Source organism: Episyrphus balteatus, chromosome 3, assembly GCF_945859705.1.
Source record: "Episyrphus balteatus chromosome 3, idEpiBalt1.1, whole genome shotgun sequence".
Classification (NCBI taxonomy): Eukaryota; Metazoa; Arthropoda; class Insecta; order Diptera; family Syrphidae; genus Episyrphus; species Episyrphus balteatus.
This window is the reverse complement of record NC_079136.1, coordinates 2,770,091-2,785,302: the sequence shown is the minus strand read 5'-3', so window position 1 is coordinate 2,785,302 and position 15,212 is coordinate 2,770,091. Positions and strand designations below refer to the sequence as shown.

The following is a 15,212-nucleotide window of genomic DNA, read 5'->3' as shown; positions in this document are numbered from 1 at the left end:
TTATGGTTTTGATGACAAATTAAACATTTATAAATAAGTTCTTACACGTTTTACGCGAATCATTGGCTTTTTGGGACAAATTACAGATTTTACTGTCTCTTCGAAAAAAAAAACCCTTTCACCAAAATTTTTTTTATGTAAACTTTCCCGAAATTTTCCGCCAAAAGGCGGTGGTGGAGCTGGTCAATTTCTATTTACACTCGGACCTAATTCGAAAGGTTGTATTAAAAACTACGGCAGAATTTTTAACCATGTGGTTATTATTTCATTATCCGCTGCTTTCAGTTTACTTTTAAGTTGTCAGCCAGCACCTTTTAAATTAATATTTTACCTACTTTTTGGAACCAAAATTAAGAAGAAAAAAAACACAAAATATTGAAAATAAGAAATATATTACATTTTTATTTACCAATCTCACACTTCATCCTTAAAAAACCCGAGCATTTGAAATTGTATCATAATCGTCAAATACGAAACTATCGCTGAAAATCCCATCAGCAAAAGCTCATTATTGAGTCGAAATAAACCATAAACATCGAGATTTAAGTCTTGAAATTTAAGTTGATTTAGAAACTGATCCACCTAATGGAAAATTTTAACTTTCAATTAAAAATCAAAAATAATGAATACCTAAATGTTTTCTTACACTTTTATCCCATCGAGGTTCCACATCCGAAACAATAAGATCCAAATTGATATGTTCTGGAATTTTCGAGCTTTTCACTGCCTTATCTACCAGAAAAATGTAAAAAACAATTTGTGTTCCCTGAATCCCACTGATAGTGAGTAAGCTCCATTTTATAGATCCACTTGCCATGTAAATCAAAAAAGTATGATGAATATTTCCAATTAAAATCACAAAATCCGTATAAAACATAAACAATATAAACAATTGTATGAATGTGTGGAACTCATTGGTAAGTTTAAAAATTTCCGAATATATTTTTGCATATTTTTCCAATTCATCTGAAAAATCACAAAGCAATTGCATTCGCCGAAATGATGTCATCGAACAATTCCAATTTTCCAATTTTTCAGCACGTTTTGCCAGAACTTTCAATTTATCGCCAATTGCTTGATACATTTGCGAAGATACCACAAATCCCAAACACAAAAGGTCCACAACAATGAGTGTTCCAAACCAAAGGTATGATCTCAAAACAAAAAAGACAAAGTAACAAGGATTAAACGACATTTTAACATCCGTTAATCTTGACGATTCGGAAAATATCATCGCAATATTTATGAAAATCCGTAAAACAATTACAAGATACACCTGAAGGCCGATAATTTCAAAATTAGCTTTTATTGACGATATTTGATGAAAAATGTCCAAAGCACGATTTATGATACTGATAAACTCCTTCTGTTTGATAGTTTGAAAAATAAAACACACAAGAATTGCGACTATTATGGAAAAAGTCTGCACTATGGCCATTATTCGGATAGGAAGTCGTTGTACGTCGATAATGTCACTAAAGCCTTCTTCGAACAAATAAGGAGCGAAACCAGCTAAGCAGAAAAGTCTTGATAGAATGGAAACAATTTGAACACTTCTCGAGGTTTTGAGTCGTCCTTTATTGGTAATTTTGAAAAAAGTCATTCCCAGAAACTTTGCGCAATAGAAGAAACATTTGAAAAACAATTTTGACGACTTGTTTGGCATTTTAACAAGGAAAGACTGGCCAAACATTTAGAAGTAGATAGCCGCCAGGTCTTCATTGTTGGGTTAATGTGTTAATTAATTGAATGGTAGATGGTGTAATTATGGATATTGGATTTTTTGGAATATCCAATTATTTTAATGTCCACTCATCGCAATGCGAGGAGGATTATGGTTTTTTAATGGGGAATTTGTGGGCACTTGTTTATTGCAATTAATAACTATAATAATGATAATAATTTTTCATAGTGGTTTTGACAGTCAAGGCTCAAGGAAGTCAAGGAAAGTTAAAACATAACATTGAGTACATCACGACATTAAACATTGGTAAAACCTAAGATCCTTGAATTTCACATTGAAGAAAAAACTTGATCAAAAGAGATTTTATAGAATTATTCCTTGATTTCTAAAAAATCAGACAAATTCAATTGTGACTCAAACAAAAACAGCCTGAAAATGTTTCAAAGTTGATAAAAAAAAGTCCTTACTGGTATCCCAAAAAAAATCAAATCAATAGTTTTACATTTTTTTTTTAAATTTTGGATCATACTATGTAGGTCCATGAAAAAATAAAATTTTGTATAATACAAACTGATAGAGCAAGTCATAACAGAATTGGTTTCATCGTTGTGGAAGACATGGTAAATTGTTTAATTGTTTCGAAGTCTAGTGACCCTTTGATGACTGATAACACTGGTCGGCAACGGATATAGAGCAAGAACCAAACCCTACTTTTCGAGAAGAATTTCGTGTGCTGATTCCGAATCTGAAGTCAATATTTCACTGGCACTTCACGTTTCTGACATAATTGAATATTAATAGGTCAAAAACGCGTTTTTTTGGGTACATTTTACATCGAATTACATCACCGTTATTTTTTTTGTAAAACTACTTATGCAATCTCAAAACGCCATATTAACACGTCCTAAAGGTATTTATTTATATATTTATTTATTTTTTCAAAATTATTTTTTTTTCTCAAAGATATTGAAAAAAGAAATTTATGATAGATATCTCAAAATCTTGATTATTTTTTTTCAAAGTAATGAATGGTTTTTTGAATCAAATTCCATCTTGCGTCTTCTGATTTGGTCTTATAAAGAGCAACATATTACGGAAAATATATATTTTTGACTAAACATAAAAAAAAACTCAATTAAAAATTAGTTTTTGAAGCTTTATAGCGAAAATAGTGATGAGTATAGCTCAAAAACTAGACGTGATAGAAAAAATCTGTAAACAGTATTGAATTCAAAAGTCAATCAAATTCACCATATAAAGTTCTTGCTTTTTTTAGTTTTTTGCCGACCAGTGTAATTAAAAGTGCTATAATTCATTCTTGAAGAAAATCCCAAACAAATCAAAAGTTCTTCAGATATTTGAAAAAATGTCATATTGTCCTAACCTTGCGAGAAGAACCCGGACTTTAAGGGGGGAAATCCCTCTGGAATTTTTTATTTTTGCATTATTTTTTTTTTGCGTAATAAATTTATTTATCAACCGAAGAAACTATTTTCAGTGGTCTTAGCCTTAAATGAAGCCTCAAAAGTGCCTAGATAGTCCCGAAACCAATGCGCTCCGAACCTACCATAGTACGAAAACGAAAACTTTAAACGCATTTATTTCGAAACTAGTTTTTTTCCGCGCCGTGCAATGTAACTCAAAAACTAATGAAGCTTTCGACTTGAAATTTGAAGCAAATTACTCCTTAACTTATTGGCCACAACATGAACCTAAAAGTTGAATAAAATTTGTACAGTAAATATTTTTTTAACTACTTCTTTGTAAAAAAAACATGGTTTTTTTTCGTTTTTTTGATTTCTAATTTTTATTTTTCATTTAAAAAAAATAAATTTAGGTTCATGCAATGCGTACTAATATCGTCCAACGGAAAAAAATTTCCTTTTTGATTTAAGATCATTTCCTGGACCTGTGCATTGCACGGCGTAAACTAGAGGCGTCAACTTTGAAAAGCTCCAGAGCCGCCATTTTGTTATTTTTTCATTTCAAAAAAATTTTTTTCAATACTTGATAATGTCAGTAATATCTTGTCTTTTTCCAAATTTTAATAAGTGCTTTCAGTTTTTCATAAAAAAATAGTGAAAAAGGTGTCGTCTGGAGGGATTTCCCCCCTTAACCGAATATAAAATTGAATTTAACTAACTCACGGAATTCATTTGTATATCATTTTTTAGATAATTTCATTGTGAATAAGTCTGTCCTTGGACAATTTTGGTTTAAATGAGTAAAAAACGGCACCGACCTCTTTTCCAAGATGGCAGCTGTTCCCGATGTCCTATCATCCCAAAAAAATTCACTTTTACGATAAGGACATACACCCAAACACGTTCCATGAAAAAAATTTGCCCCGCGAAAATTGCAATTTGATTTACTAATTTGCCTGGGCTATTTTGTTTAAAACTCATTTGAGTATTTTTTTCGTTTTTCAAGAGAAACTTTTCGTTGGTCGCTGATTTTACAAGAATTGTTTTTTCAGGCCATTGAAAACACTAAAAGAGTTGGTATTAAATGTTCTTCTATGCAATAGACCAAACCAAAGCTAATGGCTCTCCGTCCATCCATTCGATCAGTATTTATAAAAATGCACATACACAAAATTGCACACAAGGCCATAAGGATGCAAATAAATTTTTTTGTTTGTCATATTTAGTTTATATTAAATCAATCCCTTGAAGTCTGTTTACTTTAAAAGTCTTAAAGTTACCAATTAATACGATTTTATCGAGTTTTAAAAATTTGCTTTTAACTAAAAAATTAGAAAAAGTGCTAATTTTTGAATAAGTAGATCCATTTACCTAAGTTGTTTTTTGACAAAAAAAATTAAAAATTGCATATTATCAAAGGATTTTACCTCTACTTTATTTCATTTGTACAAAGTTTGCTACATATACAAAATGCCCCTTGATTTACTAAAAAAATAAAATAATTTTAGGTTAGAATTTTAGTCAAAAATAATTTTTTAAATTTTTTAACCATCTTAACTTGACAGAAAATTTAATTTGCTATGAAAAGTGTCTTTGAACCATTTCAAAGTTAGGCTTGGTTTTCGAGTTAAATAAAAATACTGAAAACCGACCAGTGTTGCCGTTTTCTCAGAAATGCACCAATGGATTTAGTAGCACTTTTGGCTGGAGTATTCTTTTATGCCAAGGAATCATAATCAGCAATAAAAACTCTTGAACGAATTTGTTCCATTCAAAAGGTTCTATTCAATAGACTAATTGTATATTATTTTATACATTACCCTTTCCTCAAACCTCATTATGGACACATTATCAAATTCGCTAAGTAAAAAAATATGTAATTCTAAATTCCCAAAAATGTAATCGTCTTTAGAACGGTCTTCTTCTTAACAAAAAACAAGTTAAAGTGATAATACTTTGCTCTTATTTCGCTTACACGTTTTACCCTCTAATTCTGTTGAAATTTGGCTAGGTTAAGAAATAAAATGAACGATAGGGCTGTGCGTACTTGTTCCTAAAGTAAAAGTTGCTTAAATATTAAGGCTTTGAAAAATTGAAATTAAATTTAAAAAAAACTTGTTGTTTGAAATAGCAGAAACATATTTGATGCACTTAATAGCCAGAGGTACACGTTGTGCCAATTATTACCGCTGAGGTAACAATTGATAAGTGCCGTCGAATTTTTTCAGAATTCGGTATCCCGGAAGTTCTGGTTATAATGGTGATAATGGGGTGCAATTTACTTTTGAAAAATTCCAAACATTTTTAAAAATGAATGGTATCGTACATAAAAGAAGTGCCCCTTATCACCCTGCTACGAACGGCAGAGCGAAACGTTCAAAAACAAACTTAAAACTATAAATTGCAAGCCCTCAGAAATTGAAAAAGAACTTTGTAATATTTTAATAAACTATCGACGCACTCCCCATGCTACTACAGGGGAATCACCATCTTTTTTAATGTTTGGGAGACAAATACGTTCGCGTCTGGATTTAATCGTTCCTAAGGAACCTTACCTTCAAAATACAAAAGAAATATGAGATAATGTTAGAAAACTTTTTGTCAACGATCGGGTTTCGGTTCGCGATTATAGTTGTAACTCAAAATATCAATTTGGAATCATAATGGAGGTCCTTGGTGCGCTTCATTACACTGTCAAGTTAGATGATGGACGGATTTGGAAACGGCACATCGATCAAATACACCGAATAGGCTCAGGTATTGAAGTGCCTCAAGAAGATAAAATTCCATACCATTATGATGTAAGTCAAAATCCTAAATTATTTCAAATTACCTAAAAAGCCAAAACAGAACGACGAAATAATTGAAGAACCTAAACATTTGGAAAACTCAACAAAGCCTTTTGAAACTTAACTCAACCGAATTTAAATAAAGACACAAATTTAGAACCAAAAGACCAATAAGACAAGGAAAAAAACCAGATCGTTTAACGTATAATTCAACATTCGATCAAAATAAATGAATTTAAATTGAACTGACATTAAAAAAAAAATTCAAAGTAAATCTTAACTAATTTGAATTGAATTAATATAAAAATACAAAACAAGATGAATTAAAAATGAATTTCTAAAAAAAAAGGATCATTACCTACAACTTATTTTAAAATTAGAAATTAAAAGTATATAACAATTATTTAATTATTTTATTATTTTGAATTGTTTTATTATTTTGAAATAAAAATTAGTAATTTTATAAATTACTTGTGTTAGTTAAAAAAAAAAAGTTATTTGAAAATATAATTACATTAAAATTTAAATGAATTTGTAAACAGACTAATTTGAATATAATATTATTTGCTTTAAGAATTTTTGTATTAGTTTTAAGAATTGAAATTTGTTTAAGAGAGGTGACTGTTATATCCCTATTATAACCTAAGTATCACTGAACGCACTCTCTCTAGTCTAGTTGTAATACAAATGTCAATTACCCATTTTAAGTACAGAACAATAAAGTGTGCGCCTAGCAAACAAGAAGGTTGTGTTTCACATTTGAACGGTTCGGTTCTCGCAACCTTTTTTAATATTCTATTTTTTTATAAATAGAAATGTTCAAGCATTTTTCAAAACAAATAAGCATTGCCATTATAAAGAAATTATTATTTGACACATAACAACCGAATTTCAAACAAATTCACTGACTAGTTTTCAAAAAATGTATTTAAAAAAAAATTGAAACATTTAAAAAAAAACCCAGAAAGTATATTTTTTTTTTTTGAAAACATTTAACCATGAATAACTTTTTATAGGGTTTTTTGGGAGTTTTGAAATTTCACTTTAATCGATGCTGTGTACTAATTTTCAACTCTATATGAATAATTTCAGGGTTTGTACTTTTATGTCTATTTTATCTTTTTTCGGTTTTTGAAATCATGGCAATCGTGGCCATATGTTTTGATCTCGGTTAAAAAGTCATCGACAGATAAAATTTTAATGCGCGCCAATTTTAAGAGAGAATACATTTAATAAAATGCATTACAAAAATACTTTCCCTCTTAACTATACGACACGCGGTGATACTCGTCTAGAATGAAAACTATAAAACAAATATTTTATGAGTTTTTGAACAAAAATTATATTTTTCGATCGTAAAACTGATGAAAATTTAAGTACCTATCAATTCTCTTTTACATTGCTGGTCTGACCAATTTGTTCTTCAACAAAACTATGGGATAGTGCTTATTCAAACCAAAGGATCTTCGATTTTATGAGTCTTTTGTAAACATTCGAGGTTCCCATATATAATATTTGAAAATTTATAATAACATGTCTATGCGCATGGAGTTGAAATTTGAATACTTAACCACTTGCCTTTAATCTTTTGCGCTCATATATCGAATATTAATTATGAGTGCGACTGTGACTGTCATACAATTAAAAACGATACAAATTACTTTTCGGCTAGTCCACTTAAAATTTAAAAAAAAGTGCCTGAGTGTGGTAAAGGATTTAAAGTATCCTCTCGTCGCGACGCGTCGCCTTTGAACAAAAAGGCATCTGCTCTTTGCCATATCATTTCATGTGAAAGTATTTTATTTTCAAAAAATATTATAATTGAAGTTATGAATGGGCAATAAATCAAATAAAAATTCTTGACGGACACAAGAAGAAATTACAAGAAAAATCCTTTCGAGGGTAAAACAAAAAAAAAATAAAGTGTTCATTGTGAAAGGCGCGAACGTAGTAAATCTCACATCGAACCACTTTTCTGAACGCATAAATCTCAAATTTCATCACCCCTTAATGAATGGTCACTGGTCAGCGTGCGATGGTAATTTATGCGAGTGACCCAATGTGTCCGAGGATAATGGTTCTCCCTGAGGATTAAACCGCGAAAAAATATTTTATTTTAGAAATTTAAACTTTACTTACAACGAATGTGTTGCACAGCTGCATGTTGCATTTTAGCATTCGAAATAAATCAAAATTTAAAATTTCTATGTAAGGAATTAGTTTCAGTTATTTGTCTTACACTGGACACTAAAGTGAAATTATTCAAAATTTTGTATTGCGCGGTAATGGAAGTTGAAAAGTTCCCAGCATCAACGGATAGGTTAACATGTTTAAGCCTGGGATTAAGTTCTTTTGAAAATTCTCAAGAGGAAGGGTTTTAAATTTGTTTTTGTAACCGTTAAGGAAAAATTAACTCATCTCGGATAAAACCTATCAATTAAAATTATTCTCTGAACTATTTATTGTGGGAAACAGATAAATTAACAGCCTCTGAATTTTCTTATTACTCTAAGACAATGTGCATCGATTTTTCAACCGAAATCTGAAAGCTTAATAAATAAGCAAGACGCACTAGAATGGGTCTATCCAGATGTTTAAGTGCAATGTATAAACATTTAAAAAAAAAATGATTTTTTAATGAAATTTGTTTCCAAAAAAAATTTCGTACTGAAAGAAAATTCAAAAGTTTTCGAATCCTCATAGTTTTAAATTTTGTATAGTACACTTTCTGAGAAAGATAGCCATCACTTTCTTAAAAATCTATGGATAAGTTGATATGACCATTTTTGTAGCGATCGAAATTTTCGACTCTTTTTGTTAATTTTTGACTTTTTGTCTATATCTTGAAAAGAAAGTCGAATTCGAAAATTTTTATGAAGTTATTTTTTGTAGATAACACGGTGTTACAAAAATGAGGTTTCAAAATATACGCGGGCGGAGACCTATCAGGTTTTGTAGAGCTAGTCGCACTGATTACGAAACGTTATTTGAAAATCCCCTAACACCCCCCAAAATCTGGAGTTACGGGTAGAAAACTGTTTTTTGGACCTTCACCCATTGAAAAAATTCTAGCTTCGTCAATTTTTTACCCATTTTCGATTTTTTTTACAGTTTCTAATAGAAGATAAATATACCTTTTCAACAACGTATAAAACATGTAACTCGGTTAAACCACTTAGAATTTATAAGCTGTCAAAGCTAAAAAAATTCCATTTTTTTCGTCATTTGCCCAACTTCGGCATCAATTTAAAGTATATGTTTTCAAAACAACATGCTATTTAAAAAATATATTCTAAAACTATGTCTATTTCCCAATCAATCGAGGTATTTTTTTATGAAAATCACTTGTCTTAGAAAAAAAAAATTTTCGATTTCAACCCAGATACAGAAATTCGAACTTTTAGGTATAGAACAAAAATGTTGTTTAGGCACGTAGTAGGATAACTTGGGCTCCAGGATTTGATAACGGGTTTTTGTACAGGAGCTCAATACAAACATTTTTTTCTTTGGGAGGGGGGTCTATCTCTCCCCGTTTAGGTGGGAGGGGCATTTTTCTAAAAAAAAATTATCAAAATAAAAAGATTAAAAAACAACGGCAACACTTACAGTAATAAATGAAACCATTTCCGAAAGGAAAAATTGTACATTTGATTCTAATTTTTAAATCAATATAATATAACTAATAGTTTTTGAAATAACCGATTTCAAAGTTAAAAATAGGCGAAACAATTTTTTTTAAAACTCATTTTATACTATTTTTGTCCAGACTGTGAATTTTAGTAAAAAAAAATTACTCACACAGAAGACTGCCTCAATTGATTCCTTAAAGAACAGTGAAAACTATATGTTTCTATGTCTTCTAGTTTTTGAGAAAATTGAAAAATTATTTTATCAGATTTTTCTTTTTTCAAAATATTTTTTGTTTTTGTTTGTTTTTATTTTTCAATTTTCTCAGTGTAATTGATAAACTTAAAGTAAATATACCTAAATATAAAATAAAAATGATAATACAAATCCGATCATCTATACGTTTAGCGATTGGGCGCCATTTAAAAAGACAAAAAATCACAACATTAACTAGTTCATAAAAATTATTTTTGAAGAACTACAATCACAAAGGTGTAATTAAGTATCGTACTAACATTTGACGCATTTCTTTCTCCAGTAGAAAAATTGCACATAAACAAGACTCATTTCATAAATCAAAAACTCGTTTACACTGTCTCTGCAAGTTCGACGCTAGTGAATGATATTCAAATTATCTAAGAAGACCCATTTGGTGTGTGAACAGGTAATTACATTACAATCAGCTAATTAACAAAACAATAGAAAGGTAAAGGTAGAGTCTAGAGCAACTAATCGACTTTGTCTGCAGTCAAGTGTCATTAATGTCATTATAAGTTATGTCTAGCAACTTTTTAGTGAAATCCGGAAATAATAACTTTTGAATTAATTTTTTGATAAATTTTACTTAAAATGACATTTTGTGTGATAATCGTCTGCCTGTCTGTTTGGACTTAAGATTTAGACTTTTAAAGTAAAAGTGTAAACCAAGAAAGATACCTACTAATTTCAATGCCAGTTTGCACCTGGCATGGTTGTCGAATGAATAACAATCATTCATCACTTTTCCTTTTATTTTTTTTTTTTTGCCAACTCTTCTATTTTTATTATAGTCTCAATTCTCAATCCCAATATGAATAATACACACACCTTAGGACAATGAAATTCCGATTTCGATACACTAATCGAAGAAAGGGTCAATCATCGCATCGATAAGCAGATGCCAACCAAATAATATCCAAACAAATAATTCTATGAAAATAAGAAGAATTTGACGAAAATCTGAATTTTTCAACAAAAGAATTGCAAAAAAAAAATTATAACAAAATAAGTAAAACCCCAAATGAAAAGTGAAGGTATAAATAAATAAAAATTTACTATCCCTTTTCGTGAAAATGCACCTTTTCCATAGAAGCGCATATGTTTCAACCTTTTTTTTTTTCGTTAAATATTGATATTTTTCTTGTCTCTGTGTCATTAACAACCCTCTCACCCTATTCAGTAGAGGAGGACGGTATTTTCAACACCATATTTTGTGATGTTAATGTATTCAGATGGGCATATCTATTCATTTTGATCCTTTTGTCGATGAAAGAAAATAAGAGGAAAAAAGGAATGTCAAGTTGCAAGGACACACAGCTGATCAAATGTATTGTTGAAATGAAAATGAAAACCATTTAAATTCGGGATGATGACGTCCGACGATTGTTGGTCGGCCTGTCCACTTTCGGCATCCTTATTGCCAATCACTTACTTTTGAGATCTGAAATTCCAGAAGAAAAACATTTTAAACCGAATAGAATGATTGGGAGTTTGGCAACCCAATCTTCTGTTCAATGTACGAAAAAATACCACCTAAAAACAAGTGGATTCCACATTAAATAAAACGGATTTCTGTTTAAGATTAAGATTAAAATAAAATAAAATGAAGTTCATCTTAAATTTAACAGATTTTAAGTGGAATCCACTTATTTTAAGCGGACATCGTATTGTTCTAAGCCTAATTAGCAGCTGAAGCGAAACGAAATTTTCCATACAAAAATAGCACAACGAAATCCTGAATGAAATTAATTTTTTTTGTTTTTGTTTTAAAACTTATTTTCTGATGTTTTTTTTTTAATTTTTTGATTTGTATTTTTGTTATTTTCACTTTGACATACATAGTATTTGTATTCGATGGTATTTGTTCGTTAACATGTTCGATATTGACTTTGGAGACCAGTGGCGTATCCAGAAAAAAATTTGGGGGGGGGGGGCTGAAAAATGTTTCAAACATTTTTAGTAGGTAAATGTACTACAAATTTGTCTCTTTTTTTATTCATCTTTGATCGAGAGAAAAGCGCTGTGCTGCTGTACTGAAAGTCGTATAGTAGCATTTTACTGCTCCCGACAACTTCGTACTACTGTCTCCTTTCACATTTTTCCAAGTTCTTGTATCCCAAAAATTTTACACAAACAGCAAGGTGTTTAGTAATCTTAAAAAAACAAAAAACACTTTTTCGTTCGAACTTTTTCATGTGCTGAATTCAAAACTGTTTACGGATTTATTAATATCACGTCTAGTTTTTGAGCTATACTCATCACTTTTTTCGGTATAAATGTCAATATTTCCGCAATTCGACCGAAAGTGAACTGGCATCACTTTTCAATTTCACGTGAAATTGATCTTCGATCGATTTCGAAAATACTTCGAACTGTCAAAACTGAAGGATCATCCATTTTTATTTTGTTTCTAAAGTTAAATTACTGCTACTTTGAACATGGATGCAATTTTATTGGCAACTTTATTGGAAAAAAGCAGAATTTAAAAGAAAAAATAAGAAGTCACATTTTGCGTTACATATGAAATATGCAAGTGAAATGCAGAACATGGGCGATACTATTGCAAATTTTCAAAGAAAAATGAATTAGATAAAGTGTAAAGCGAATGAGGTTGCAAACAGAGAGGCATGATATTTTATGCCTCATGTGTTTTATGTATTTTGTATTAAATTAACAACAAATAAACATTACAAAACAATAAAAATATAAGTTTTGGTAATATTTTGTCCAAAAATTGGAGATTAATTTAAAAAGACACCAAGTTCACGAGCAGAAACAAAGCGAATTGAATTCGATCAGAAAATCGAAATGAAAATCGAAATGAGCGAAAAAAATGTAGAACACCTAATTTCACTATCGGCAACGCAAGTGAATGCTCAATAAGTGAAATGCAGAACGTAAAAGTCTCAAAAACTAATTTTCAATGAAATTCTTTTGATGTTCAATCCGAAATATTTATTTTTTAATAATATGTTCCTTTTTTAATACTATAATAAACCATTAGTTATGTTGACCACTAAGATATTGAGATATAAAAAATTTGTATTTCCAATATCTTTGAGAAAAATATTATTTTTGAAAAAAAGTAATATACTCAAGACAATAAAATACGACGTGATTGCATAGAAGCTTTGCAAAATTTAACGGTGATGTAATTCGACGTCAAAACAACAAACAAATTATTTGAAGAATTCTGAATTGGACTAAAATCCTGAAAATCCCAAACCTCAACTCAAACAAACACAAACAACCATTTTAGAATTTGGAGGGGGCTCGATCATTTGAGCTGCCTCTAAATCTCTACGATTTACGAAGAAGTTTCAGTTAATCATGTAGATTATGATGAAATCAGCTAAATAGTAGCATGATTTTGAAGGCTTGGGGGGGCTTGAGCCCCCTGAGCCCCCCCTCAATACGCCACTGTTGGAGACTTAAAAAATCTTCGTTTCGCTTCAGTTGCGTACAAGGCTTTAAGGTGGGCATCATTTTATTTTAAGGTGCCCTTTTTTCTCCGTGTGGCATTTAATTTGCTGTCTTCCAAGTTCAGTGGAATCCAACGTCAATTACGCCTAAAACAGCATGATGATTTTTTTTCTTTTTTGATGGTGCCAAAATTGGCAATTAGATTTTGTATAAGTTGACTGGAACTTTCCTACAAGCTGGAAACATTTTCGGTTTCGGGCGTCCAATTTATAATATTATGTAGCTGTGTTTTATTTTCACCGTGATCCAGATCAGATCATTGTATTCATTTGCGTTACAAAAAAAGAAGGATTTTGCATTGTTATTGTAACGCTAACAAATAGGTGCAATGGTCTGATCTGCATCATAGGAATAATTAAACACAGTTGTCTTTTTCTTGTTGTCCTGTAAAGGTACAAAACGTCTGAAGTTTTTACTATTCACATACTTGGACTGGAGACTACTTCTTGAACTATGGTCAGGGTTAAATATAGTATAGAAATGGAGCTTCAAGCACATTAAAACAAGAGGTTAGGGTTCCGCTTCCAGAATGGTCGCACTTTTATTAAAATTTTGCATAATACTCCTTCTGTGAACTCTTCTTCAATATCAGGCATTGTGCGTTGGAGTCAGATTTTGTGAGTCGTGTGACATTAAATTGTAACGTTTAAATTTCGCAACTTCGCTATTTCAAATGAAATTAAAAAAATTCTGTATACGCATTTCTGGGCTTCAGAACAAAAATTACTTGTTTCATTTTGCGTATATTTTTCGTTTTTCAAGTATCTAACAACATCCAAGGCCATCTGTTCGTTGCTTAGCTTGACAAAGTAGGTACTTGGTACCCTTCATCAATATATCCCTAAAAAATCCATATAGAACCTGAGTTTTTATCTGTTATCTACGCACTTCGTATTTAGAATTCAACAAAAACCCCATATGGACCAGGGGTGAGGCTAAAACATCAAACATTTTTTTTTTTTTAACTTCACACATCACAGATTCTCTGTTTATTGAAATTTTAATTAGGCACGCTGGCACTGGCAACGAAATTTCAATTACAGATGAAACTAAAAATAGACTTCATATAGGAACGTTCAAATTGTATATTTTTATCCCCGTGTCACTGAACCGGGCACGCGTGCGCAATCAGCTTTAATTTTAGTTTTTGTGCTAACATATTAGGTATTCCATTCGGCTTGGTATTATTGTTATATCTATACATAAAAAAAAACACACACAGGAGATTCCATTCCCAATTCCTCGATTCCAATCCACAACCCCCTTGCGTTTTATAAAACATCACCCGGGCGCAGCAGCAGCTGTTCAAAATCATTAAGGGCGAACCAATGTACACACAAAAATATATAAAAACTAAAAGCAAAACCCCAGGGTGGAGGAATACCATATTTGAAGTCAACTTTTGTTCTTTTGTTTTCCCTGATAAAAGGCTATTACAGAAAAAAAAATACATATTTTAACTAAAATGCCATAGTGCACCCTGCATCACGTTCCAAATTTCAACTATCAATTGGTTGCACAAATTATATGAAATACAATGAATACTTTACCTGGACGTACACTGTGGAAGTTTTGCCACACAATAATTTGGCATGCAACCAAACGAAGAGGATAAGGACGAGGAGGAAATGTGTTCATTATACAGAGAGCCACCTTATCACCACCGCTGAGTTATTGTTCTCTGATATAGATTCTTTAAGAGCTCTATAAAACAGGTATAATAATACCCAAAGGAAGAATATAGAACTTATAAGTCAGGGCACGTACCGATCGACTTAATTCAAGGTGCTTCTCATCGAAGTGAGTCAAACGAAATCCAATATATTGCATAACTAGGTCTCTGAGTCATTTATACTTCCGTATCCGTTTTTTCAGGATTCTATGAAAACAAGATGCAAAGAAGAATGCACCCTGCTGGCTTACAATTTCTATGGGTGCTTACTACTC

General features: G+C 30.9%; 1 protein-coding gene across 1 annotated transcript; it reads right to left on the bottom strand.

Moving 5' to 3' along the window:
• Positions 1 to 414: 414 nt before the first annotated feature.
• On the bottom strand, positions 415 to 1,968 carry LOC129913212 (gustatory receptor for bitter taste 93a-like). Its single transcript, XM_055991769.1, has 2 exons — positions 647 to 1,968; positions 415 to 582 (listed from the first exon to the last, which is right to left on the bottom strand). The coding sequence occupies exons 1-2, from the start codon at positions 1,691 to 1,693 to the stop codon at positions 415 to 417; spliced, it is 1,215 nt and encodes a 404-aa protein (XP_055847744.1). The 5' UTR covers positions 1,694 to 1,968.
• Between the last annotated feature and the right edge of the window lie 13,244 nt (positions 1,969 to 15,212).